General features: G+C 53.4%; 7 protein-coding genes across 7 annotated transcripts; all 7 read left to right on the top strand.

Annotated features, from left to right (window-relative positions):
- Positions 1–494: 494 nt before the first annotated feature.
- Positions 495–2180, top strand: CGCS363_v006659 (uncharacterized protein; the record flags this gene model as incomplete). Its single annotated transcript, XM_036638508.1, has 1 exon — positions 495–2180. The coding sequence occupies one exon, from the start codon at positions 495–497 to the stop codon at positions 2178–2180; it is 1686 nt and encodes a 561-aa protein (XP_036495281.1).
- Positions 2181–7705: 5525 nt separating this feature from the next.
- CGCS363_v006658 (uncharacterized protein) lies at positions 7706–8287 on the top strand (the record flags this gene model as incomplete). The annotated part of the gene is made up of 3 exons (XM_036638507.1): positions 7706–7858; positions 7919–8070; positions 8131–8287. The coding sequence occupies 3 exons, from the start codon at positions 7706–7708 to the stop codon at positions 8285–8287; spliced, it is 462 nt and encodes a 153-aa protein (XP_036496432.1).
- Positions 8288–8771: 484 nt separating this feature from the next.
- On the top strand, positions 8772–11139 carry CGCS363_v006657 (Zinc finger protein; the record flags this gene model as incomplete). The annotated part of the gene is made up of 6 exons (XM_036638506.1): positions 8772–8828; positions 8879–8906; positions 8961–9285; positions 9350–9590; positions 9640–9774; positions 9841–11139. 6 exons carry the CDS (start codon positions 8772–8774, stop codon positions 11137–11139), a joined length of 2085 nt encoding a protein of 694 aa, XP_036496435.1.
- A 262-nt stretch (positions 11140–11401) lies between these two features.
- Positions 11402–12520, top strand: yfjR-1 (putative oxidoreductase YfjR; the record flags this gene model as incomplete). Its single annotated transcript, XM_036638505.1, has 4 exons — positions 11402–11428; positions 11483–11671; positions 11721–12058; positions 12121–12520. The coding sequence occupies 4 exons, from the start codon at positions 11402–11404 to the stop codon at positions 12518–12520; spliced, it is 954 nt and encodes a 317-aa protein (XP_036496436.1).
- An 883-nt stretch (positions 12521–13403) lies between these two features.
- CGCS363_v006655 (putative transporter) lies at positions 13404–15006 on the top strand (the record flags this gene model as incomplete). The annotated part of the gene is made up of 2 exons (XM_036638504.1): positions 13404–13765; positions 13824–15006. 2 exons carry the CDS (start codon positions 13404–13406, stop codon positions 15004–15006), a joined length of 1545 nt encoding a protein of 514 aa, XP_036496433.1.
- Positions 15007–22579: 7573 nt separating this feature from the next.
- On the top strand, positions 22580–24513 carry pacC (pH-response transcription factor pacC/RIM101; the record flags this gene model as incomplete). Its single annotated transcript, XM_036638503.1, has 4 exons — positions 22580–22759; positions 22819–23022; positions 23072–23153; positions 23225–24513. The coding sequence occupies 4 exons, from the start codon at positions 22580–22582 to the stop codon at positions 24511–24513; spliced, it is 1755 nt and encodes a 584-aa protein (XP_036496434.1).
- A 2560-nt stretch (positions 24514–27073) lies between these two features.
- On the top strand, positions 27074–27466 carry CGCS363_v006653 (uncharacterized protein; the record flags this gene model as incomplete). The annotated part of the gene is made up of 1 exon (XM_036638502.1): positions 27074–27466. The coding sequence occupies one exon, from the start codon at positions 27074–27076 to the stop codon at positions 27464–27466; it is 393 nt and encodes a 130-aa protein (XP_036496439.1).
- Positions 27467–27877: the final 411 nt, after the last annotated feature.

Here is a 27877-nt window from a genome sequence, read left to right as displayed (position 1 = left end):
CCCTCTACTTTGCCAATTTCTCCGTGTTCAATTTTACCACACTTTTATTTTCAAAATCACCAACGGACCCGGTCCGGCAGGGTTGCCTTGAAGTGGTCTGACCAGTGTGGGCTCGCCCCGTTCGTTGGCCGAAAAAAACCCAAAAACCAAATCCTTGAGACACCATCGGCCGTGTGCCGGTTTTCATTTTCTAGGGTTCGAATTCTCACCGTCCCGTCCGCCGAGACGGTGTTCAGTCAGGTACCACAGCGCTTCCGTCTGACTTGGACCTTGAGTCCAGCAAGACCGGGATCGCTGTTCTCCTCACTGACGTCAGTGTCGCTTGCTGTTTCGATTTCTTCGATTGCAATCTCGATCTCTCGCCCGAATCTTTCTTCCTCTTCATTTTATCAGGGAGTCGCTCCTGCATCTTTGTGGCCTAGGCTGCTTACTGCTAGACCTGAACCGTGCTTGGCTTAACCGACAGGCATTGTACACGCTCTCTACTTTACACAATGTCCACATCCAGCATTGGCGGCAACGAGTCGCCCATGGAAGACGACTCCTGTCGTCGCTTCCTAGAACTGGAAACGCTGCGTGAGCGTCGTCAACACCTCACCAATGCCCTGAAAGAGCTTCCCTACGACTTGATCCTCTACCTTGAGCGGGCCAAGGTCCACTCCGATCTGGGCTACCCTGACCTCGCTGTTGGGGATGCCTACCGAGCTCTGCTTTTGACCGACGAAGTTCTTACCGAGGGTTTCGAATACCACGAGCAAGCCGTTGAGGCGTTGCAGTCCCGTCCTCTCGACCCTCTGCCGTTCGTTCTTGATCACGGCCGCTTGTCAGAGCTTCGAGGCGACTTCATCGATGGCGAGGCTAAGGACCAAGCCGGCCTGGTTGCTCATGTCGCCAGGCTGGCTTCTATTCGATGCTATCAGATACTGTCTCTCAGCTCATTGTTGTGCTCGTGTCTGAAGCCGGCCTACGACTTCGCCGAGAAGGGTCTGCAACTGGCCCCTGACAACGAAGAGCTGCTCACCAGTATGGAGCAAGTCATCAAGATTGCTCGCCAAAGGCTCCGAAAAGATGATATCAACTCCAACATGCTGCCGGAATGGGGCATGGTTCGGCGAGAGGTCTATCCCTGGAACGACCACGAGCCTGATCGTTACGGTCCTCAGACCCTCCAGTATCTCAACAACCAGCTCTCTGAATTCTCGCCCAAATGCGAAGTCAGAGTTTCCAATCTACCTGTTCTGTTTGAGGAAGACGACAACAGCCAAGGCACAATAACGTGCGAACAACTCGGGCTCTTCGCCAAGGAAGATATTGCGCCTGGAGAGCCAGTCCTCGAGGAATACTCTCTCTTGACGGCAAATAACCGCCACAAGGACCCAGTCTGCGATGCCTGCGGCGCTGAACTGCCTCCACTGGATGCCGACTCGCCCGCCATCAAATGCGAAGAATGCTACGATACAGTGTTCTGCTCTCAGTACTGCCACGACAAGGCCCAGGAATTGTACCATCCAGCAGTCTGCGAGAAGGACGTGGATAATATCAATAAGGACCCCGATGCGTCAGAGGCTGACGAGGCTTTGTACTTCCTGCTTCTCGCCCGCGTTTTGGCTCTTGCGGAACACCAAGGCGTCCACCCTCTTGATCTCCCACAAGTCAAGTACATCTGGGGCGACTTTGTGCGTTCGGACTCCCAAAACATTGACATATCGCCGAGACCGATCCCGCCGCCGACTTGGACGCTTCGATTCTCGTTCGAGTACAATGTTAAGCAACCTCTGCACATGCTCGAAAACATGGACGTGGATATCTTTGCGGGGATGCCCGAATACGATCTATGGGTTTTCAATACCCTCTACAGCAAATTCCGCGGCACCGCGTCGAGTCACAAGAACCCCCGCACCGGCCGGCCAGAGGTTGCTGCAGTGCATCCTTTCTGGTGCATAGCCAATCACGACTGCAACCCGAACGTTACATGGGACTGGGCAGGGCGCATCATACTGAGGGCCAGAGAAGAAAAGATCATGGGAGACAAACCGGGGCTCAAGGCCGGGGATGAGGTCCTGAATCACTATACCGACATCAGAATGCCTGTCGATGAACGACGCGCATGGGCAAAGGGAGCTCTGGGCGGTTTGTGCATGTGCTCTCGTTGCCGAACAGAAGCTGCGGCGACGTCTTGAGAGGCATCGCCTGCCTCGAGACATTTCGGACTTGCACGGCGCACCATCAATTATGACGGGTGGAATTTTGCGAAAATCGAGCGACTTGCGAATAGAATATATCGGGTAGACACTTCGGTTCTGGGCGGAGTAGGCAACAAATAAGACCCAGACGACACGTGTCTTGTGGTCGCATCATTTGGTTTTGTACACGAGCGGGAACGGGTATGGAGGGAAGCATACACGACATCGAATCGCGAAATATCCTTTGCCTCTTTCACATCTCTTTGGCAGCCTCTGGACTGTCAGAGGCTGCTCTTGCTAACTGCCCTCTATGTCGCGACATTCTCTCACACCAAACCGTATGCGCATGCCTCGTTTACCTCCCACTTCCATCCATTTTTTGGACTTTCGACTATCAAGCCCGGTTTTGATTCTCGAGACCAGTGTCCTCCTCTATTACTCTTCACCGTATACTCTTTGGATAATGAACCAAGTAGCCCTGAACGCCTTGGTCTAATTAATGGTCGGTGATACCGCACAATTTGCTCCAAGTTTAGGGGACGAATTAGGGGACGAATTGTCAATGTGTAAGGTCGGTCCGTTACAAATCCCAGCTTTTGTGTGCAAAGCATCCTGCCCCGCATATGTGCCGCTCAGTTCTGAGAGGGCTTGCCATAAAGCTGCATGTTTGTCGCTGGCAAACCCACACCGTTGGCGCGTTAAAGAAGCCAACGATGTCTGGGTGATTGCTTGCAGAGTGCGCCTGCATTATGACGAAGTGGCTAGCCACCGACCACTCGGGCCAACTTGACCTGTTGGGCTAGCATGGCCGCACGGCGGGTTCCGACAACTTGCGAAGTTGACTCTCAGCTTTTTCCCCATTCCCCAACTGCCGACATGCTGTCGACACCGACTTTGATGATGCGCGCTCGTCACTTTCCCTTGCCATGGTTTTGCCAGCCCATGGGCGTGCATAGAGAACAACTAACTTGCTGCGGGCTTGCAATGACAAACTGAACCCTTGCAATTTTTTCCGTGTGTTCTGATGTCATTGCGAACGTTTGCCTTGGCCCCATAACTGCCTGCACACATTAGTTTTGACGTCGTCTGCTTGTGACAACTGTCTTCTGTCCTCGTGCAAGGCGGAGACCCTGGTAGTAGGCTTCGCCATGGCACCTTGTTTCTTCCACCGACGTCGATGTGCCTCCTTCATCGCGATTTTAACGTTGGCGAACATGACATCAAGCCTTGGATTCCATGTTTACTGACGGGGGGCATACCGTGTGTCGTAGGTGCCCGTCGTTTGGAGCAATTGAGGTCGGCGGCGCAGACCACTGTGGGGCCGACGTGGCAGCGGTAGATTTCGACCTTGATGCGTGGGGGGCGCACCCATGGTCACGCTGCGAAAACAAATGGCGGAAGTCGCAAAAACATTCGCAAACATGGAAGGGAGAGATAGGACAAGAAGCGGAAGAACGGAAACAAAACATAACAGCGGAGAAAAAGAAGAAGAGAAGAAAGAACGCGACGAAAGGGAAGATCGAACCCGGTCTCCGGGGGTTCCCCCACAGCGTTGGGTAGTATCCTCGTGATGAGTTGGTGCTTGAGCCATACTCGGCATAATCATCGCCAACCATCCATTCCCTACTTTATGGCCTGGGACTGAACTTCCTTTCAATGTTGTATTCTGGTCGTAGGTGTGTGTTTTACCTTCTCCGAGACGTAGTGCTGGATGGGCTAGGTCAATCACAGGTCAACGTCGAGGACCATCCATACCCGTAAGTCTGGTTGGTCCTCCCCTTTGATACCAGTGTTGAATCAAGATGATTTCGGACTTGATATGGAAGTATATGTAGTCCATTCTCCTACTCTAGAGTTGGACCCACTGATCAAAGTCCTCATACAGGCTTGGAGCCTGTGGTCCGGGGAGACCTGCAAGCTGTCTGAGAGCGGCGTCTGTTAGAAATCAGAGTTGAGGGCGACTTTGAATTCCTACACCCTTGATTTCTCGGATACATATCAACTCGTATGGTTGAGTGCGAGTTGAAAGTCTGTTGTGAAACGGGTCGAATGTTTCAGCTGAGGTTGTTGGCATAGTCGAGAGGTTGCGGTTGTCTAGGTTGAGGTGGCTTTTCGCGTCACATTGGATTGAACTGAGGTTAATCCTGATGAAAAGTTCTAAATAGTGTTATTAAAGTCTCACAAAGGGAGGTTGGGCACGTTCCTGTGATGATGGATGCAGTTGGTATGTTGATGCACTGGTATTTGGTAGTTCATTCAGCGTTGAGATGACGTCGCCCCGCTTCTTGACCCGCGACGGGACCTTTCTTCCGACGACCCAAATCTCTTTCTAAATGAGCATGAACTTTTTAACTCAAGGAAAGAGAATCCCACACATTGTCGTTGAATAGGGGGAGATAGTCCACCGAGTCCGGCTCTGGCTAGGGCCAAGTCACTCATGGCAACCAACCCATGCACGACACTATAGTCTCTCCTTTCGGCCTAGTATTTGGAATAGAATATCTGTAGGACCACGTTGGACAGGGGTGGTTGGGCGGGGTAGCGAGACAGGTCGTCGGCGATGGAGCCCGCCTCCGAAGGAAGCGGGACGTGCTCAATGATGGTGGTTCGACATGCGATTGCTGTCATGCCAACTCGCAGAATGAGCGACGACTCCGTTATTTGCTTAGTCTCATTTCTCTAAGTGTAATAGAGCGTGTAACATGTTGGTCTTTATAGGCGACGCAATTGCCTCGATCAAGGGGGGTCACGGGGATGGTCTGCCCCCTGAGTCGACGGATTGAAATCTGAACGATCCCTGCAACGAAGCTGTTCGACTGACTATTTCACTCTTTGAAACACGGTTTCAAGGTCCACAACAGCAAATTTGGTCGTGGATTGACCTCCCGTCCATCACATCACGCATCTCTTCCTGGGTCCACAATGAAGGGCAACTTCTGGGATCGGAGACGTTGTCTCTTCAGATGCTGTCTTGTTGAAAAGCGACTCAAGAGTTGATTCAGAGTAATAGCGTCGCATAACTGGGCGATAGAAGAGAAGAGAATTGACAGGGTGTGAGTTGATGATTCGAGACGGTGATGCACCCTTGTTGGGAAGCGGCCGAGCAGGCGATTGGTTCACCTGTCACCCAATAACAGCATAACCCATTTGAACGATCATTTTTTAGTGTTCTGATCGTTCTATGCTACTTGTAGCAATGTATACTTTCTAGACATCGAGGCGTGGGCTGCGAATCCAGGACCAAAGCGATTAGCTCGACCTGTCGAAACATCACGACGTTTGGAACTAACCGCAAGAACTCTGAAAAAAGAAGTTGTCATTACTCTACCTTCGTTTCGAACAAAAATACTTCTGACCACGGTCACCACCTTCCTCGTGCTGGCAGGTAATATGGCCCCGGCACTTTGCTGACGGAAGACCAGCTCCAGGTCAAAGCTAGGCTGTAGCCCGAGGTTGCTAGACCCAGAACTTGCCCCCTCACGACGTATTCAACGTTTCTCACGTCGAATAAGGTGAATTTAATAGAGCGGGGTAAGACCGAGCCGATCATGCGGCAAAGACTGTTGAGCCCATGGCCGTCTCCTGCTTAAGCGAGAATTAGGATGAGCTCCGTTGTAGATTGTAGGAGCTCACAATGCACTATGCCTTCTCACATTTCGTTGCGGATATCGACAAAGACATATCTCACTCTATTTATGTGGAGCATTTACCAGAGACGCTGCTTCTGAATCAGTTCTCGGCATTCCTGATGCGTGGAATGAGGAGCCACTTTCGAAGTCTGATTGAGCATAAGTATAGACCCATCCTAAGTTGTGGGATAGCTTGGGCAGAAATTGACCATGCTTCCCTCCGATTGCTCCAAGTTCTAGGTATTTTAGTGGCATGTATATTGGTGGATGTTGTATGCAGCCACTTGAATATTAGCTACGGAGGATCGTCAATCTGTAACAAGGTAGTGATAACACCAAAGCGACAGAGACAGAAAACGTACTTAGAATATGTGGAATATGGTAAATTCAACTTGAGTCGTGTGAAAGCACAGAACCATGCCGAAAATGAAGAGTCTTCAACGAGATGATTTACGTAGGCATGTACTTCCGAAGAGATCTCGCCGTCAAGAGGCCACAAAACGAGGAAAATCATATCCTGAAAGATGTAGGTGTTCCTCGGGGAGTAGTCTCAATTTCGAGACATCAAGGCACAGACTCAACTTTTCTGCTGATAGTTAGTTGGCGATGCTACCAAAGCCACCCGTGCCACCCGTGTCACTTTCGCAGGACGTGCTTGCTTTGAAAATTATCTAAAATGTTGCACACTATTTCTTGGCTTTAACTTTCCCATTTATCACAAGATACGCCGCTGTCCCTTCTTTGGCATTGAATAGACCATAGATTTTAGAAGTTGAGGTAGGAGGAAGATGAGTGATTGGACTGTGAATTGAGGTGCGGAGTAGAGGCCATTGGGCTAATGATGAGCTGATTAAATCGAAAGATTCAGGAAGGCTTGTGCAGACCGGCCTTTCTGCCATTTTCCCTGGAATCAGTCTCGTAAGGACATGCTAAGGTTGAATTTGGCATCGATGTTTACTTCATGATTTCATGTCACCACTCATCTCCTTCTAAATCCAAGACTTTCAGTACGCTTCATCACTCATGTTTTAGTCTTATGCGAGCGAGTCTGTGCTAAATCTATACAGAGAAGAATGTCTCATCCTGCTGACCCCTCGTCGGGACAGAACTTCTTTGTCACAAATCCGTCGTTCTATCCACTGCCAAAGACGAGAAGACAATGCTAAACTCACACGTGGAAGCGGACGTCTAAGCGTTGTGTGACATTATCAGGGAGAATTTGCCCAAAGCTGTCGGCCACACGATCGAAGGCCATTTAGAGGTAGTCAATTTGAGGACTCTTTGTCCGCATGGCATGTTTTCAACAACGCAAATTTTGGCGAGTCTGCTGCATTCGTCGCCAATGGAGCAGTTGCTCTTTTGCTCAGACCAATTGCGAAGCAGTCGGATGGGGATGTCAAAGAACAACTGTGGTAAGGGAGAAAACGGAAGGGCTGAATACAGGCAAAAGCACATACTGCTGAATTCGGTTCAGAGTTCTTTTTTCATCACTGGAATTGTTTATATAATATTCGTGGACGTGCAGCCATACCAGCAAATCTTCTACACATCATCACTCTCGTTTACCAAGCCAGTCCCATCGCTACATTGACCTTCATTCCGACTGCAATGTTTCAACCATTGTGTTTGGCCCTCGCCGTTCTGGCAGTCGTCCCAATCGTCACCGCCGCCCCGAGGGTAGATATAAGCAAAACGAATGCGCTCCTAACAAGCCCGTCATTAATCCCTTCGCAAGACTTATTCTCATTCGAGTCATGGATCGACGGCATCAGCACAAACCCCAACGGAAGTCACTTGTCATCTGACGAGGCTATCGCTGCCGCCATTCGGACCCCAATGAGTCGCGGGAAAGGCGTCGAGCAACCAGACTTGCAACGCAAGAATTCTCCCACTATGAATGTTTTCAGGAGAATTCTGCTTCAGTTTCGCAAAGTTGTCAAGAGCACTAAGCCTGGCGAGAAGGGCTTGAAGACCGACGAGGCCTCAACTGTCGGGATTGGCCTCGAAGGCGTCCAATGCAACACATATCCGAGACAGCTGTCGATGGTAAGAAACTTCACGGCCCATCAGGAATGAAGATGGGGTCTGACTTGAATCAAAACATAGGTTTCCAACGTCGTGTTTTGCATTGAGCATTTAGCCCGAATCGGGAACAAGCCTTGCTACACACAACAGGTCACGAGCTACTGTCAGTCGGGGCCAGACTTCATCATCGGATGGAGAAAAATTGATGAGCTGTCTATAAACGCTCCGTCTTGGTAGGAATTTCATGTATCATACGCTACATCGGCAAATGCAGAACGCTGACCTCTATGTAGTGCTGGGGTTGCTCGGAGTGCTGGTAGGATCATGGACTTCTGCACATTCAATGGTAAGGTCATGGGACAGACAACGGCGTTCGATGACCCTGCCGTGGGTGTGATGATCAGGGCTTTCCCTGAGGGCAAGCTCCCTGACAATATCACGGCTGAGTAACAACTGGTCATTTGGGTTGCCTTCTGAGAGTCATCTCCCTCACTGAAAATTGTGAAATATCGGCGAAAAATTTGCCATTTCAATTCTATTCTTCGAGGCCTCATCGGAATCCCTCGTTGACGGTCGCTTTGTACTTACAAGTTAACAACTCCACCGGTTTTGGGCGCTGAGATTATCACCAACGCGAGGTGATAGGGCGGACAGTTCAGCATATTATCCTAGTTCCATATTCTTCTAATTATACAAGTATGATTCCCTCAATTTACACATTCGGTAAGTAAGATATATTGTTCTTCAGCTCAGCTGGCTTCAAAAGATGTGCAAGCCGAAGCAAGTATATGCAATAATCGGGGTTATCTTCCTTATAATAACATAACCGGTCATTCAACGCTCATGCCGCACAGACTTTATGCATCTTTGACTCGCTTTCTCTGATCCCCATCAATGTCTACTTCTGCATCACGTCGCCAAATCCACACCCAAAATGGAGCTCTCTAGGCCGTTCACCTGCACAGAATGCTCCCAAACTTTTACCCGAAATGTTAGTTACTGTTTTTTTCCAATCAAGACTCATACTGATAGATTGCGTAGGAAAACCTCGAACGGCACAAGCGCTCAAGTGAGTCCCACTCGTAACCCCCCTTTCTTGCATGATGATACTGATTACCGGCAGGGCACGGAAGCGACAGCCGCAGACCATTTAAGTGCTATACATGTCGCGCACGATTCACTAGGAAAGACGTCTGTAAACGTCACTCTGAGAGATGTCGCGGCGCCTTCGGACGCGTCCTGACGGTACTTGGTGCAGAGGGTGAACCAGAGCACACGGAGTCAGTCATCGATGAGACCGCACTATCGTCAAATGATCCAGACGCGGACGATTCGCCTGAAGCGAATGCTTCTGTGGACACAACTGTTGCTATGAATGATGAGACATATCATGATAGCTCGCCAGAAACAGGCGGAGGGACCGCGTCTCGGGACTTACTATCATCAGAGTGAGTCTCAACATGCTCATTTCTCTCAGCAGGAAATCTGGACTGACTGAGAATGGCGATACAGATTTATGATCAATCACTCAGAGAGTTTCATCGCGGCTTATTTCGAATGCTTTCACCCGTCATTTCCGCTGCTTCATCGCCAGAGTGTAAGGAGAGACATGCCTAAATTGTCAAAACAGATTCTCGTCGCCATTGGTATTCTATATTCAAGGCCAAGGCATTCCTCTGAAGAAGATGCAGATTTTGTGCTACGGCAAAGTCAAAACTTGTGGCAAGATGGCCAAGAAGAACTTTGGCGACTAGTAAGCCAACCACTCGACATTCATGATCCAATATTGATATGTGTTGCAGGTGGAGACAGACTGGAGAGAAATCCGACGAACGTGGGTCATGCAAGCCTGGCTTCTGCACATCATCTACGGCGCCTTCACAGGCAATGCAACCCACTTTGATAAGGCCAAGAAGATGCTGCGTTGGGTGGTGGATGTACGTGACCTCTCTGTTTCCCTCACTAATTCATAGTCATCTCTTTCGGCTAATAAAAACTATCAGGCCGCCAGAGATTTGGGTCTTCTACGACAAAGCGTCTTCACATCTACTACAAGATTCCATGACGGCGAAGAGCAAACGCTTCATGACCACTGGATGTCCTACGTGGAGTCCGAGTCTATGAAGCTTTGCATGTACACCATACTTTTCCTAGACTCCCATATCTTCTCCCCCTGCAACATACGTCCCCTAACCACACCAATCGAGCTTGACTGGGAGCTGCCCCTTCCAGGTGCTCTGTGGGAAGCGGACACTTCATTGAGCTGGGCCCAAAGGCTCGGTGATGAACCCCGTACCCTTTACTTGACTCGGTCAGGCGACGCGTCCGGCATACCATGCCCCACAACAAAATCATTGAATTTGGCCATCCAATCACTAATGACTGATACCCCAAGTCCTCAATTATTAGCGGCACTCAAGGCTTCCACCATGGCAGCTATTTTCATCCTTACTAGTCTGGAGAGCCTCGTGAGGGAGTTTACGAGGTGTTATTATCAGATGCCGCCCGCCCTGGCCGATCCGAATGCTTTCCATATTCTCACACAATCACAAAACAGACAGGTCAGCGCAGCGTTGCGATATGCAGCTGAGATCATCACAGCGCAGCTCGCCCAGGCAAACAGTTCAAACTGGCACATCTTGAAGTTTGCAGATCGGATAGCTCTGTCCGTGAAACTCGCTCTCTGCAAGCCCGACGACCTTTTGATTGGCGGTATCGTTGAGAACAGTGTGGTAGCCGGCCTGACCACTGCCACACATCTCACTTTAGGTCTTCAAGTCGGCGCTCGGAGATCACTACAGAACCTTCTTCGCTACAACTCCGGAGACGATGGCATGCTTGTCTTCCTTGACGACCTCATGGATGTCCTCTCCAGCGTCACGAGTCTTGATAAGCAAGACCCCTTGCGTGAGGTACCGTGGGCTACGGTAGCCACATACAGGATCCTCCTCGCCATCTGGAGATTACTGCGCTGGGCAACCGGGGAGATGCGCCGAAAAGCAGGGTCTCAAGCGACGGTTCGCAGCCGCTTCGAGGCCTCAACAATAGTCTTCAACTCTATCCTGGAGGTAATCAGCTCTCCGGAGGAACTCGAATCACAGACCCGACGTCTCTCAAGGCCGGCTCGGGAGACTACCGCATTGGGAATGACCTCGGACGACAGCGAGGCACGCTTCATGGAGACGGTGTTGCAGTTCTGGAAGGATAGGCCGGTGTGGTCCATGGGATCCTTCATGACGACGGTGTTGGAGGAGATTATCTCGGCTGGCGGCATGGCTTACGAGTTAAGGGGCGCGGAGTGAAGCGCGCTGGGGTCAAGGTCAGGGGGGTTGGGACGCGCTGAGATGGGCCCAGCGGAGCTCCGCCGCCGCCGCCTCCGCAATCTTGAGCTGTATATCTTGCACTACAAAGAGACGATCGAGAGGTCACTTGCAACCAACCTGTGACATTCCGAACCCGCCGAGACACTTTCCATTCGTCTAAGCCACCAAAATATCTGAATCGCCTTCGTTTTGTTATCCGATAAGAATCAAGTTCCGTGGATATCGACCACCGCCAAGCAAGATGCCGGAAACAGAGAGCTTTGGATGGGTAATCTCATAGGCCCTGGCTCTTATCACTACTCCATGCTCACGTATCATCTAGTATGGCCTGGGGTCCATGGGTATCGGCATGGCGCTGAACCTCCATAACCACCTTGCAGCCAATGGTCTACCGCCACTTCGGTACAGCAACCGGACGTTGTCCCGAGGCGACGCCCTCCGAGAGGTTGGTGGTTTGCCGGAACGGGACTTTGAAACGCTTGTCCTCAAGTCCACAATTATCTTCACAATGGTACTATGCACTGTCTACTACGACCGTCGTCTGAACTAACCCGTCAAAGATCTCCAACGATGAAGTCCTGGAGAGCCTGATTTCAAAAGCTCTGAGCACATGGAGCGGCGCTCTGCTAGAAGGCAAGATATTTGTGGACACATCAACCGTTCACCCGGATACCGTGGCGAGATGCTCTGAGCGTCTTGCCAAGGCTGGTGCCTTTTTCATCTCCTCGCCCGTATTCGGCGCCAGCCCGATGGCGGCTGCTGGGAAGCTTATCTTTGCCATGGCTGGACCCTCCACAGCCTTGGAGAAGGTTCGTCCGTATGTTATTGATGTAATGGGAAGGAGCATTATCGACATGGGCGAAGATGTTCGCAAGTCGAGCCTTCTCAAGATATCGGGGTGAGTGACATTTCAATCATCCTCGAACAAAGATTGCCGCTAATACCCAAACCCAACAACAGCAACATCTTTGTCATTGGCTTTCAGGAGCTGACTGCAGAGGCTCAAGTCTTTGCGGAGAAGACGGGGCTGGGCACCCGCCAGATGGAGCAGTTTATCAGCGATATGTACGGCCCTGTCATCGAGAGCTACTCCAAGCGCATGACTACAGGGGCGTATGCGCCGCCATTGGGTACTCCTCCGGGGTTTGCCGTGACCCTTGCAACTAAGGACGCAGGCCACGCGATCAGGATTGCCAAGGAGAATGGAACTCGGATCCCGACGATTGAGACGGCGTTAGCCCGCATGGAGGCTGCGCGAGAGTTTGCTGGGGACTCTTTGGATAGCTCGTCTGTGTACGGTGCAGCTCGACTTGAGGCAGGCTTGCCCTTCTGGAATGAGACTAGCAGACAGTCAAATTAAGAAAAGCGAAGTTATCGTGTATTCTGGAAGATTGCTGTCGAAGGCTGCAACTTTTGCGATGAATCAACTCTCTTGACAGCGGAACATCGACTACATCGTGAAAGAGACCCATCATAGCAGACAAAGCTAAAATCGTCTTAAAAGAATTCATTACCATTATCTTCGGATGCCTTGTCCGAGAGTCAATGTCAACTTTGTCTTCTTCGATGCCTGTATGTCGGGGACTATCAATGATTACATCCGGCACTCGGGTAGCTTCTTCACCCCATTCAACCGACAAGATATCTTTAGTCATGTACACATGCACAGCTCCCCTTCCGCTGCAATCTACAAGGATAGGGGATCCTAGTCACCTCCCCAAGAATGCGGAGAGTTGGCCGAGGCGACGTCCCAAAATGCGGGGGCGGAGCTCCGTCGACGCGCATTTGACACTATGGAGCCGGAGATAGCACCAAGACTAAAACAGAAATCTCCTATCATTGCCCCAGACTAACGCGATAGCCAACCATTGACATCTAGTCATGGATTCCAACTTCCTGGGTAGGCACAGAGAGAGAGCCCTTGCCGGATGTACTGTGATCAGCCCGTCCGCGTCAAGATGAAAGGTATGCCTTGACCGTAACTGTTCCCGAGTGACGGGACACGTATAAACTCCGAGCCTCCCTTACGACTTCCAACCTAGACTTGAGCTGTCACGTTCCGTCTCAAAGGAGTTGAGCTGGGCTTCTGCTACGTCGGTCTTCAACTGCTTCTCTCAGGGATTCATTTCCATCTTTAGGCCTTCATTCCCCAGGGTCTAGGAAGCATCAAACATCGAGTCAAACTTTTACGAAAGGTGGAATATCCCGCATCCTCATTCGGCCTTCACACAACACCCTTCATAATGTCGTCCAACAACAAGGACAAGACAACCAGCCCAGACGGAGGCGACGTCATCCGAACTCAGACCGACTTGGAAGATGGCAGCATCGAGAAGCTCAAGCACGGCGAAGTCGACCCTGCCCTTGCCTTCGTCAACGGCGAACAAGTCCAATTTACCCCTGAAGAGGAGGCTGCTGTCCTTCGAAAGATCGACTGGGCCTTGATGCCCCTACTCTGCTGGATCTACGCGCTGCAGTTCGCCGACAAGACATCCCTCAACTATGCCTCGCTGATGGGCATCCGCGAGGACACCGGCCTGGACCCCCACAGCCAGCAGTACAGCTGGGCGTCGAGCATCTTCTACGCTGGTTACATCCTCTGGGAGTAAGTACACAATGATCACGTTGAATCACATCGTGCAAGATGCTGACTCTCACTCAAGATTCCCAACAACTTACCTCCTCCGAGCCCTGCCCCTCGGCAAGTACACCTCTGCCAACATCACCCTCTGGGGCCTCGTCCTCGTGTGCCACATCTTCGCCTTTAACTACGCCGGCCTCCTCTCCGTGCGCTTCTTCCTCGGCGCCCTCGAAGCAACCGTCACCCCGGCCTTCGTCATCCTCACCTCGGCTTGGTACAAGCAGAATGAACAGGCTAAGCGCATGGGCTACTGGCTCTCCTGCAATGGCGTCGCCCTCCTGACCCTCGGCCCCGTCGCCTACGGCCTCTCCGGGGCCCACAACACCGTCCTCGCGACCTGGAAGGTCCTCTACCTCGTCCTCGGCCTCCCCACCGTCATCACCGGCGCCTACTGCTGGTGGTTCATGCCCGACAACCAGACCAACGCCCGCTTCCTCACCCACCGCGAGAAGGCAATCTCCATCGAGCGCATCCGCGGCAACTTCCAGGGCATCGGCAGCCGCAAGTGGAAGTGGGACCAGTTCTTCGAGGCCTTCCGCGACCCCCGCACGTACCTCTACGTCCTCTTCTCGCTGCTCATGAACATCCCCAACGGTGGCATCACCGCCTTCGGCTCCATCATCATCAACTCCTTCGGCTTCAACTCGCGCCTGTCCCTGCTGCTCAACATGCCCACCGGCGTCGTCGACATCACCTGCAAGCTCCTCTTCACTTACCTCTCCGACCGCCTCCTCGACCGCACCCTCTTCGCCTTCATCGCCATCCTGATCCCCATGGTCGGCGGCATCCTCATGATCGCCCTCCCGCTCACGAACCAAGCCGGTCTGCTGGTCGGGTACTACTCCATCGGGGCCGCCGGTGCGAGCTGGTGCCTGATCATGGTCATGATCTCCAACAACACGCTGGGCTACACCAAAAAGGCTACCGTCAACGGCCTGCAGATCCTGGCCTACGGCGCCGGCAACTGGATCGGCCCGCAGACCTTCCGCTCCAACGAGGCGCCCAACTACAAGAACGGCAAGCTGATGGTGGCCATCATGTACGGTCTTGCGGCGTGCACCATCGTCGCGATCCGGCTCGTCAACATCTGGGAGAACAAGCGGCGCGACAAGAAGGCGGCCGAGCAGCCCGAGACCGTCGCGACGGGGACCGAGTTCTTGGATTTGACGGATTTTGAGCAGCCTGGCTTCCGGTATGTGCTTTAGAAAGAGGTTTTTGCCCTTGGGTTCCATGTAGATAATAGAGGAGGATCAGATTTGACACGTTATTTGGTGTAAGAAAGTGTAAGGCTGTTCTAGACCATACCGGCTGCACATCAAGATGTCCTCGCGTGATTGTTGCAAAGGAAAATTGTGTGGGTGTGTAGGCTATCATATGATTTCGACTCTGGTACAGCTTGATTGACAACGTGGCCATTCGTGGAGGTCTTGTTTACAGGCGCATTACTTGGCCAGGCCTGCGCTGTGAGCGTTTCCAACACTGATTGCGAGAAAAGTAGAACGGTAGACGGGCAATTATCAAGGTAAAAACAAGAAATCGAGACGGTTGGACGGTGTACGAAAGTCTGGAAAGATTCCTACCTATCTTCGCAGCAGTTTTGCGAGGAGCGAGTCGACGAGCCATAGTCAAGTCCACGGTTGAGACGTTCTTCTGCTGATGCGGCAATCGAGACCCAGCAGCACAGACGTCAAGAAGAACTGTCGAGGCCACAACAGCGTTGCCAGAGCCATCGGAGTAGGCTCAATCATCTTTTCTCCAAGCATGAGAAGACTGACTCAAGCGCTCTACCCGTCTACAACTCACGGATGACGCAGATAGGGCCGACAGGTTCTCTTGGACCAGGCAGCCTCGGGCGCTGACGACGTCGGCACCGGCGCGATACAGGCACGATCTTCGTCTTGCTGGACACGTAATTCAATCTTCTTCTTCTTCCACGAGCGCAGAGTAATGCTGAAGATGCAAGGTGGCTCGGACCGCGACGTCATCCTGCTGGATTGCATCTCGCCCGCCCGGCAAGTCTTGCGCGCGGGGTCCCTCAGCCGTCGAGCATTGGGTATATCAGGAGTACCGGGCTCGGTCTCGACCGTCATCGCCAACAGTGCTTCGATGCCAGACGTTATCAATCATCGTTCGAAGGAAGGATATCTACAACACCGGCTGGTCTCATCGTCCTGCATCCCGGGCTGCCTATCGTGGGCGCGGGTTTCTATGAAACAGAAAGGATCGGGAGCTGAGGCGATGTCGGGGCCTTACGCATACCGTGGCTGTCGTTCGACGTGCATTCAAAGACACGTGATGTTCAAAATCTACAGGAGACTCATGGATTGCAGCTGTGCTTCTATGGGAATCTGGTGCGCGGGTCTCGAGGTGGCTGCGGGGCAAAAGATCCCCAGCGACGAAGAACGCGACGCTTGAAAGACGAGAACGCGGGATCCAAGAGCTTCGAGAAAGAGCTGCCGAGCATCTCAGTAAGTGACGGTATGCCTCACATCAACATCGGGAATTGTGACAAAGAGGACAGCTTCGGTCGTACAGGGCACCGGATCAAGAGACGCAGCGTGGCTGCAGGAACTCCCCGAGAAGAGCAGTTTCCGGTGGGATTCTGTATGCGATTTCACAGGCACGATGCGCTGTTGACCCTGGTCATCGTCCCGAATTCGACCCTGAGGGCAGCACGTCGGCATCGCAAAGCTCCTAGAGACGGCACGAATGTCGCCTCGAGGTCGCGGACGAATTTACGGGGTCGGAGGCCAGTCAGAGACAAGAGACGCCGATGATAGACTCAGTTCGGGTATACGGAGAGAATCAGATTCCACATACAAGGAGACGGCCACACAAGGTCACCGGTGTTTGGCAAGTCACAGTTCTCGCCTAACCAGGGCCCGCCACTCGATCTGATTATACGTGGGAAAGTCGCGGTGCTCCTGTTCGAAACCGCGGTCAAGACTGACCGGCACTACAGAAGAGATAGCGCGAAGTGCCAATATTCAGGACACAGAGTCCTCCTCAAGACTTGCAAAGTGGACGGCCTCTCAGGCGGGGGCTTGGATTGTCCACGAGAAGAATGCTATCTCCAGACGGCGGTCGACTCTGAGGCAAGCCTGGCCACCCGGGCAGTATCAACAGCAAACCAGAGTCCATTGCTGGGATTATTGCACTTCTTCTCCCTTTCTCTCGCAAATTGCGCAATGCTGAGTCTTTGGGCAAGACCGTCGTTAATCTGGAGGCCTCACGCGAAAGCACGCAGGACACACACAAGGGAGACCAGCTCGCGGCCCTGGAGAATGCAGATCCCACGAATAACCCAGATCCGACTTGCTCGCAGATCAATTTGATCTCCCTCGTTGAGGGAATTTCAGCAATGCAGGTGCGGAGACCTGCAAGAAGGCCTGCTGGACGACAGAAAAACGAAGCAACTCCAAATGCTTGGCGTCTCATGGGGTGTGAGCCGCCGGGTCATTTCGGAGAGTTGATCGCAGCTGCTCGAATGGAGACGATGAGAAACAAAAATAGCTGGAAACGGAGATTGGAAACAAACAAAAATCCGCGATAGGAGAAAGGGGTTGGGGGTTACAGCTATTTTCTGCAAGTGGAGCTGTCCTTTCGTCGTGTCACTGGACCACTGGAAAGGCCAACATGACCCTGTGCGACATTCACAGGCCTACGGAATCATCAACTGTTCCAGAGACCAGTATTTTTGGTCAATAGTAGTTGAATGCGCAGGAACAATGTGACCGTCGAGTTGACCTCTGAGGCCATCGTCGAACGTTAGCTGCAGCAACTTGCTGGCGTAAAGACGGGCAGTAGACCAAGTCTCAGGTGGGAAAACCGGACCGCCAAAGATACGAGGCGGTAGGACGACTGGATGATGGTGAGGTCTTGGCGACCCAGCTGGCGATGCTGAACGTCGAGGTTATCGGTTGGTAGACAAACGCCAAGGCAAGACAAGTCGTCGAGGTTGCTCGGTAGGACGGGTAATCGCCAATTGACAGCACGGCCCATTGCTTGACGTTCATCCGCTCTGGTCTGCCGGCAGGGTCGGGTCCGGGTGCCGGAGTGCGCTCTCCGTTTCAGTCTCCAGAGATCCCAGATTTCCTCTTCATGACTGTCACATTCATCCGGCCAAGATGGAGCCAAGACCATGACCAAGGCTGTGCCGCTTTTGAGTTGCAAGCTCCGTCGACGTCTTGCGGGTCGCATGAGTTTCTCGAGTGTTTTCGGAGGGTTGCGCCATGATCGCGTGTCTCCTGTACAACGCATGTCAGTACCAGTTGTGGCCACATCCTCTCACCTCTCTCCTATTGCAGGTGTGTGCCGAGCATTTGCACCGAAGGGAGGATGAAATGAGAGATGCTTGGCCTCCCCGCCAACCCACCAGAACCAATTGGCGCCGAGACTTGATGTAATCCAAGAGTCCAAGCCGCTCAAGCCTCAGGCTGACGGACCAAGAAGACCAAGACGCCGAGAGATTTCCAAGGGCGAATGCACTGCGCGTTCCTTGCCTGCCCACCTCACAGGCTGGGATTGGCTCTTCTTGGAAAGAGTCTTCGAAAGCCTAGAGCTCGTGAGAGAAGGCCAAGAGCGCATGGGTTCCATGAGAATGGAGCAGAGCCCACAGCGCAATAAGCCCTACTGGCATCTTGGCTTGCTCCCGCCGAGCCAGGAATGCGGTGATCCCCCTCTTGGTCTGCCAGCACCGCCTGCAGAGTCCTTCCTAATCTCGGCCTGGCGTCCGAACATGTGCCACCCCATTCGAACCTCCGCATTTGGGCTTTCGGTGGCCCATCCCGTGCTTGAACTGCCGGGGTCCGTCGCGATCGTCTGGGGCAGCAAACGATGGCCTGATGAGCGCCCGGAATAACTGCGACCAAACGCAGCGAGTTCCAGTCCATGTGAGGTGGTTGTCGATGCTGTGCCGGACAGGAACGGCCAGCCACCAGGTGATTGTATCGACGCGCATAGTGTTGCCACGGAGCACGAGGGCGGGTGCGTGCTTGTCCCTTCACTTCGCCTAGACCTCAACTTGAAAGCTTGGTACGATGCCGCAGCATGGCATGCCAGGCTGTGGCGAACAATCCCGCGGCGTGCAGAGCAGCCAATGAAATGCTCATCCTGTACAAGGAGTGTACTTGAACCTTAAATTCTCGAGGTCTTGTCAGTGACTAGAGACTGCCATCGTGGTGAGCGCAAGGAGGCATCCAACGTGGGACAAACACCGACCAATGCGGATAGAAGAAGTCAAAGTGATGATTGACGGGGATCGGGGCTTCGAGGTTGAGACGGCCCAAACAAACTCACAAATCGCGCAAATGAAATGCAAGTGGCGGCCAGACATGGAGCAGACATGGAGAGAGCTCGCAGTGCCAAGACTGATTATAGGCCTCGTTTTGATTGCATGTATGCTGACTGGCGAGGCGGCGGTGGTGCTGGTGGTTCGGTGGTGGCCCCCCCCTGAAGGCCGAACTAAACGGGCGAAGGTTGAACCCAAGTCGAAACCGACCATCCTCGTAGGTCTTGGCACACTTGCACAGCCTCAATCGCAAGTCAAGTCGGCGGCCGCAACAAGGTAAGAGACTCAAGGACCGCGAGACTGGCCAGATTGTCCGTCCTTAGTCCAGAGTCAAACTGGGGATGCAAAGCATCGCGTAAGGTGCCCTGTCACCGTGCCGCAGAATACAAGCTGAAGGTGCTTGGTATCTGCAGCCAAGACCGCCCAGGTTGCCGAGCCTGCCCAGTCTTTGCCCAGCTTTCCTCTGGCTGGGCGATGAAGCGGCAAATTGTGAGGTCTGGCTGGTGGTTTGTAGCGAAGCCAAGCAAAGCTGCAGCGTCTGCAGTCTGCAGCGACGCATGGTGCTGGTAGCAGTACGTGTCCCGTCTCTGCGCGGGGGAATGGCGATGGACAGATGATGCGATGGCATGGTTTGTGAGACGGGTTGGCGATGCTTGGGTGGTTCGTGTCTCTCTTGCTGAAGCTTGGCGCGGTTGGAAGGCAGGAGATATCCAGTGCCAATAGCAGGTACCAGTAACAGTGGAGGAAGGGAGATCAACACGACGCCCGACGGAATGCCTGGCGAAAGCGACAGCGACGGAGACATCCAAGTGACGATTCTGACACCGGTTGGCGTACCGTCAGCGTGGGTCGAACTGCCAAGGTCGACCGACCCGCCCATCTGAGTAAAGACGGGCGTTGGCGTTGATGGCGACGGCACGGGCACGTTGGATCCATGTTTTAAGGTACAGACGGGATAACAATCGCTCGGGATCGTGGAGGCTGTGCCGGTGCGTTTAATTGCTGGGTGTGTGTGTGCGATGCGCAGAATCGATATCGATGGGTTGGTTGGATGCTCGATGCTCGATAGGCAATCCGACAACGAGAGCCAAATTGCCAAAAGGTAAAAAGGTGGGAAACGCTGCCGGTGCAGCGCAGTGCGGCAAGAAACCCGTTGGGCAGACAAAATGAGGGGGAGCTTCTCCCTCCAGGGAAGGGGTCGGGTTGGTTGGAGGTCGGGTCGCACACTGTACCTGCCGGCACCAGAATTGACGCCGCGGTTTGGCATTCATCAGAGTTGCCAGCCAGATTGAGTAAGGGTACGTACCTGGTGCAAGGTACGAAGGTACAAAGGCAGTGTTTCCTGGAGTGTGAGGTACATCGTCGGACCCCGAGTGCTGCGCACCACCACCACCTCAGTCTCAATCTCGCACTCAACAAGGCTGCCTGTGGTCTTGGCAGAGTCCACCCATCTCACACCGAATGCACGTAAAATAAAGGCGATAAAAACAGCCGGGACATCGGCTTCCTTGCGTGGGCCACAACTGGCGGTATTGCGCAACACTCTCAGGACGAGCCGGTTCAACGGCCTCTGCTGGACCAATTCCAACAGACGACAGTATCGCCATGAGGTAAAGAAGAGGGGGCACAACAGGCGAGAGTCTTTTGGCTTGCGCGTAGCCCTTGGCGCTAAGAGCTTGGCGGTCTTGGCTGCGGCGGAGAGGCCAAGAAGAGAGGAGCGGAAAGCTTCTTTTCTCGCACTTGGCTTGCCAGAAACCGAAAGTCACCTGTCCACAGCAGGCCCAGCTAACCCTGCTTATCGAGGAGGTTGAGTCGAAAAGGGGAGGTGGGGAACGGAAGGGCTGCTCGGTTAAGCACATTGGCAGCCCGGCGTGAGGTGTCCCGTCCATCACTCACTGTGAAGACCGATGACGGGCTGGCTGCAGCTGCATCCCGTTCGCGGTGGTCCCACCACGATTACGTTATTATGGAGTTACGGGGCACCTTATGAAGACTATGCGTTTAACAGATGCTAGCGCCGTGCGCCCGGAGGCCCCGTGTTTTGAGCATTCTCTTGGTGTTCTTGGTGCTTCTTGGGTTTCTTGGGAAGGAAGGCTTGTCACGCTTATCCCTCCCCCTCCTCATCGGCCCCTTCCCTGTCAATCGTGCTGGCACTCCCATGTTGCCCCCCAAGCCTCCTGTCAGTCGTCCTATCTTTCCACTGAGTGTGCCCTGGGCAGAGTGTACTTGGGTACGACGGAAGGATGCTCTGGTGGCAGTGACATCAGCTGTGCGGCAGTACCTGGAGGCATGTACTCGATACCCGTGCCTCTGTTTCTTGGGGGTGGTCCTGTCCCGGGTGGTCACACCCAAGGGCCCCAAAAATACTCGGCTCCAGTGCGCCGTACTTGGCTGGAAACAGCATCTCTCCATCTGAGACGGTCGCAGGCCTCTTTTGAATTTCAGACGACACAAACAGAAATAATCACTGCCAAAAAAGCTTCGACCATGATGGATCCTGCTGCCGATCAACGCGACCAAGAACCGTGGCCGTGGCCATGACGACTCTACCCTCAACGGTAGCGACACGGAAGCATGGGAAACCACAACGGCCGCCGCGTAAATGAAGAAACCAAACGCCGCGCTTGCGGTCATCAGCTGATGGCGAGCTATTGACCAACACGAATGGTAAACGGGTGCTCGCAGGATGAAGCAATGCGCGCCAAGGACGAATGCCAAGATCTCGGCGAAGGGAGAAGAGTGAAAAATGGAGATTTGCCAAGACTCCCAAGACAGCCAAAAGTCTTGGCATCGTATGCGCCCGGATGTTGCGGTGTTGGCGAGTGACTTGCGGAGTCAGCGTGCGCCGACTGTGTCGAAACAGAGCTGGCGACTGTGGCAGCAGCCTCATCTACCACCCTCAACGCCATTTCTGCAGCGTCGAAGTTAGTATCAGCCAGGCCCGCGTACTGTGCCAATTGTCGGACACTCGGACGCAGCATAAAGCTCCCTTGTCTCCCCCCATCTTCCGCGACATCAGCTCGGAAGCCCTCGCCACCACCGTCCAATCACAAGTCAGCTGGTCTCACAAGCCCCCGGTCGCCAAGACTTTGCCAAGACTCGCCAAGGCTCTTGGGAGGGTAGGAAGAGCGGAGAGGAAATGTGATTCATGAATAAAGAGAGAAGCCGTCTGTCCATGCCCCCAGATCAGTCTGATTAATTCCCCTCGAAAGCAACTCTTGGTCTTTTGACCGTCAGCAAAAAACATAAAGCATCGCTGACCGACTCTTTTTTCCCATTTGCAGCTGCTTGATCGATCCCAAGTATCTTCTCGCCTGTTCTCGGCAATCGGCCCCTCCACCTGCCTTAGCCCAGACTTCGACTCCACTCTCACTTACACAGCATCCCACGCCCACGCACCTTGTTTTCGGTGTCCCAACCAAACGGGTCCCGGCCGAACCTAATCTTCCGGACTTCCTCACCGAGCTAGCTCGGTCAACTCACACATCATGTCCACCAAGCAAGAACACGAGTCTTCGGGGAGCAACTCCCCCAAGAGCAGCACTCCTGCTCCCTCGACAGCCACTAGCAACACTTCCCAGAGCGCGGGCAGCACCAGCGCCGACGACAACCTCATCTGCAAGTGGAACAGCTGCAACCTAAAGTTCGTTACGCCTGAGGCTCTCTACGTAAGTCGCACTAGTTTAAGAACTCAACATGAGGATCTCATGACTAACAAACTCAACAGGAGCACATCTGCGAGCGCCATGTCGGCCGCAAGAGCACCAACAACCTCAACCTGACCTGCCAATGGAACTCCTGCAGGACAACCACCGTGAAGCGTGACCACATCACCTCTCACATCCGCGTCCACGTACCGCTCAAGCCTCACAAGTGTGAGTTCTGTGGCAAGTCTTTCAAGCGCCCTCAGGACTTGAAGAAGCACGTCAAGGTAAATAGCCTCCAACCTCAGGGGAATCGCACGTCGCTCACACTCCCAGACCCACGCCGATGACTCGGTGCTCGTCGGCCGATCACCTCAGGACCAGGGGATGAACGGCTATCGGGCGCAGCCTGGCAAAGGTATGTACAGCTCAGTTTGCGCATCCAATGTCCTCTCGTTTTCTCCCAACCAGAGGCTAATGTGCCTCCAGCTTCTTCTAGCTACTATGATCATAATGGCCACATGAGGACTAACTCGGCCGCCTTCGCACACCAGGCTGGGCATGCTAGCTACTATGCTCCCCAACCATCTACAAACTATGGACTGTACTTCAACCAACAACCCTTGAACCCTCCCCGAACTGAGTACATCGGCCACCATGGCGGCTACGACAACCGGAAGCGCGCTTTCGACATGGTCGACGACTTCTTTGCACACGCCAAGCGCCGCCAGGTCGACCCTACTTCCTACCAACAAGTAGGCCGATCCCTTCTCCCCCTCCACGGTGCCCTCGGCCTCCACGCCGGTCCCATGCCTGGCTCCGACTACATGGCGGCTCCTCCCCCGCAGCACGTACAGCACCACCAGCACGTCGGTGGTGCCCCCTCTGGTCCTGGCCCTCTGACCCAGCAGTACTACCTGCCGCCCATGCCCAACGCCCGCACCAAGAACGATCTGATCCAGATCGATCAGATCCTGGAGCAAATGCAGAGCACTGTCTACGAAAACGCGAACCAGGCCACACAAGGAATCCACATCCACGGCCAGAACACGTTCGATCTCCGCAACAGCCCCTCGCCTCCTGGCGGCCACAGAGGCTCCGCCGCCGGCATTCCAGTCTCCAACGGCGGCTACGATGCCGTCTCCGCTGCTCACATGGCGTCGCCGCTCACCGCAATCTCCTCCACTGGAACGCCCGCCGTCACTCCCCCCTCAAGCACCATGTCATACACCTCTGGTCACTCGCCCAGCCCCTCTTCTTCCGGCATGTCTCCTCAATCAAGACACTCCTCGACCGCATCCTCAGTCATGTACCCCAACCTCCCTGCTGTCAGCTCCGTCTTCCCCGGTCAATCCACGACCTCTACTCTCGGACCCAGCTTCGACAGCAACGAGCGCAGACGCTACTCGGGCGGCATGCTCCAGCGTGCCAACCCGTCGTCACCGAGATCCCCCATCATCAGGGAGGACTCCTCCGGCTTCTCCACTCCCAAGGCCGAGTCTGTCGCCTCCTCCATCGGTTCTCCGTCCGCCTCTTCCGATTCCGACATGAGCGAGGGTGCTCGTGACCGCGAGGAGAAGTACGACCAATGGCTCGAGAACATGCGAACCATCGAGGCTCTGCGCGAGTACATCCGCGAGCGTATCGACCGCAAGGACTTCGCCGAGGAGGCTCGCTCCCCGGAGGCCAGCCGTCTCAAGTCTCCTGAGCCTATGGAGGTCGATGCCAAGCCCGCCCCAGCAGCGCCGCTGTACCCTGTCTTGCGCATGCCCAACTGAGATCCGCAACTCAACATGAGCCGGTGCTGAAGAAGCGAGGCCCCAGTCACTACCAAGCTGGGTGCGTGTACCAACAGTTGTCTACAAGCGTGTTTGTGAAAAGTTTTCTTCCAAAAGGAAAGGGCAAAGTGATCGGTTCAACCTTGGTTCGTATTCTATTCTACTGCATTCTTTTTTTACATTGCCTACAAAGCGCTTCTGGCAAAATACCTCCCACCTGTCGAAGCCCACACCTCTTTGTTACGTTACATACCCTGGTCGGTCGGAAGTTGAAAGGGGAAGAGGATTGATGCGCAGTCCCCAAAACGCAGATGGATTGTGGTGGTTTATCACCCCCGGTGCCAGCTGATGGTCACCGGAAACCCCTCAAAAAACACGTCTTTTGATTTATTTCATCTATCACGTCAACGAAGGGGAGCGAAAGAAGCTTTTTACATTCGGGAGGGCTTTGCGAGCAAAGCAAAAACAACCAACATCTTGGTGCGGAAACACTTTTTTTCAAACGGTCGCGGATTATAACGGACGGATATTGGAACGGGAATGAGATCATGAAAACAAGTCATGTTGCTTCGCCATTATGTAGTCTCCTTGGCTCGATTGAGGGTCGAATGAAAAATGCTTATTGCACCTCTGACATGACGTTCTCACGGTGACTTCATTCCACCTTGCTCTACCAACGTGATGAGATTGTCTCAACTACATACTTGATTGAGGTGGGCCAGCCTCGTGTAGGGTCCTTGGCAGGGTGAAGATGGTACCTATTGTGATGGTTGATCAAGAACATCTCGGTTGACATCGGCCTTTTCAAGACAGTCCGCACTATTAGCCTTTGCTGTCCTCTACTCGGCTGGCCCTGTCATATCTGGTTGTCTCACAAATGTTCCGGGAGAAAGTTCGAGGCTCGAAGCTCGTGGTGTCGTAAGCCGGAAGCCGCGGACGCTCCCGAGACTCACGATAGAACCGGGCCACCATCCAAATGTGAAGTCATTATACGTTTTCGCCGCCTCCATCATCTCGCCACGGCTCTTCTCTTTTTCTCTTACCATGGCCGGTGGTCTTTCCTCACGAACCCGTGAATGTCACGTCGCTGTGCTATAAATGGTGTTTAGCCCGGTCTCTCGTCTAACCCGCCGTCGAGGTCCGCAGAGTGCCGGATCCGGGGATGGGGCGTCATCGGCAACGTCTGCCCAGGACGCCTGCCGTCGGACCGCACCCGTCTGTTCCACGTCCCTTGGGGTCTATATTTATAGATGGAGATGAATTCGTCCAAATCGCAGATTAAAATAGCTCATCTGGTCTTTGGAATCAAGCTTCTTTGGCAGACTAGCATGAATGAGGAGCACACCGTTGTCTAGATCTGCTACCATCTTGCTGACCATGTTCAGACGTCGAAGATTGGCACGATGATCTGGCTTGAGGATGCATCTGGGGAATGCTACTAGCATGCGAGGAGCAGAAGCAGGTTGACCTCCTAGAGTCCGATGTCAACCGGCAACAAACGATCCCAAAGTCGCCGAAGCTGGCCTGGACTCCAAGCCATCGTAACACAAACCTCATTCAGCAAACCTCATGACGCTTCTTGGCAGAACACGGGCGCCGTGAGACGTCTATACCTATTGGGTCCTGCTTGTCTTTCTCATCCCTTCAAACATTCCAGAGCTGACATTTCACCGGCCCGAGGACTCCGACAAGTGACACAAGTGACAAGTCAGCCCTGTGGTCGGCCCTTTTTCCGAGGAATCACTCCACTTGGAAGCCGAGCTCAAGATGAATTCACCCAATGTTAATCCTTCATTAGCATGTCCCCAGAGTATGACCTTGAAGTCACAGCTCGTTGACCCAACTGCCAAGCAAACGGTGCGATGGCCACCGCCCACCGGGGCGAAGTTGTAAGCAGCCCTACCCCGAATTTCCTCGTTCGGTTACATCTTCAACGATACGATACATCAGACGCGAAGAGTGGAAAGACGCCGATTCGCCTGTCACTTGAGATCCCAGAGGCGGAACGGTCGTAAGGGGTAAGGTAAAGAGAAAAACTCGAAGCGCTAACGACCCGATCCTTTAGGTTTTGCAGGGAGCGAGTTGGAGTCCATACCGGGCGCTGATCGACAGACTTGTTCGTCTGGGCAATGTTATTTTAGTCTTTTCGAGACATAACTTACCACAACGGTTTGCTACTAAGCTGCAAGCTTGCAAGTAGAGGTGCTCACTCTGTCTTACGCTCGGTGTGTGCTGCTCCGTCGAGGGTAAGGTAGGATACTACGCATCCCGAATGATCTATGGTCATGCTTGGCGATGTTGTCATCGTTGACTTGTTACCTTTGAACGACACAGAGCAACAAGAATTGCTGGTCGAAACCAACTGCGCTGTGTGTTGTTGTGTGTGACCGCGGGGATATATAAACCATCAAAGGGAACCAAACCTCGAGGGCCTCTTTCTTTCTCATCACACAAGACACAAGCAAACTCCACACAAAACATCCCCTTAAGTCCTAATACATAATCCATATTATCACTCCAAGTCTCCTCCCAGGCAAACACCCACCTCAAAACCACCAAAATGAGATTCTCCATCGCCAACATCACGACCGCCACCCTGGTCCTCCTCCTCAACGCCGGCCCCACAGCCGCTTCCCCGGCCGACATCGACGTCCGCGACGCCCCGCGCCCCGCCGCGAACCTCTGCTGCTGCGACAGCAGCCGCCCCGGGTACAACTGCAAGGTTCCGGAGGCACAGGGCGGCGCCGAGGACCCCATCTGCACCCTGCAGCTGTGCCCGCACGAGCCGGAGACGCAGAAGCAGTGCTGCTGCTGCTTCCCGAACTCGGAGGTTTTCCCCGTCAAGTGCAGTGCAATCCCCAAGGACGAGGAGTGCAACTGCCCCGCGGTCTACTGCCCCTTCAGCTATGGCGAGAAGTACTTGCCTGGATACCCCTGGACCCCGGCTGCTTGAATGGGTTGATCAAAGAGATGGACAGGGGAAGAGCAGAAAGCGGAGACGGGAGGATATGGGCTGAAAACGGATTCTCTCTTTCGTTGTGCTGGATAGCTCTTCGTCTTTCTGAAGATAAATTGATCAAATTCATGAGACATTTTGCCATCAAGCTGTGTATATGCCTTTGATGTTCCTAACAAGCATTCTACCAGGAAATCTGATTCAATCTGTTGATTCCTATGTCCTGGAACGCGTATATCGTGACCGATTGTCGTCAATTACAAGGACTAGTCCCGCTTCCTCTAAACCAATCCGAATTACACAACTTCTCAAGGTTATCGCTATCGGTTCCCCAGGATTGCTCTTACTAAGTCGCCTCCGAATGGTCCCCAGCACCACCTCGAGATTGGTCCGTCTCCTCTGCTCCAC

This window comes from Colletotrichum siamense, assembly GCF_013390195.1.
Source record: "Colletotrichum siamense strain Cg363 chromosome Unknown KSG_Cg363_contig04, whole genome shotgun sequence".
Taxonomy (NCBI): Eukaryota; Fungi; Ascomycota; class Sordariomycetes; order Glomerellales; family Glomerellaceae; genus Colletotrichum; species Colletotrichum siamense.
The sequence above is the reverse complement of the archived record's forward strand: the minus strand, read 5'-3'. Positions and strand labels throughout refer to the sequence as shown.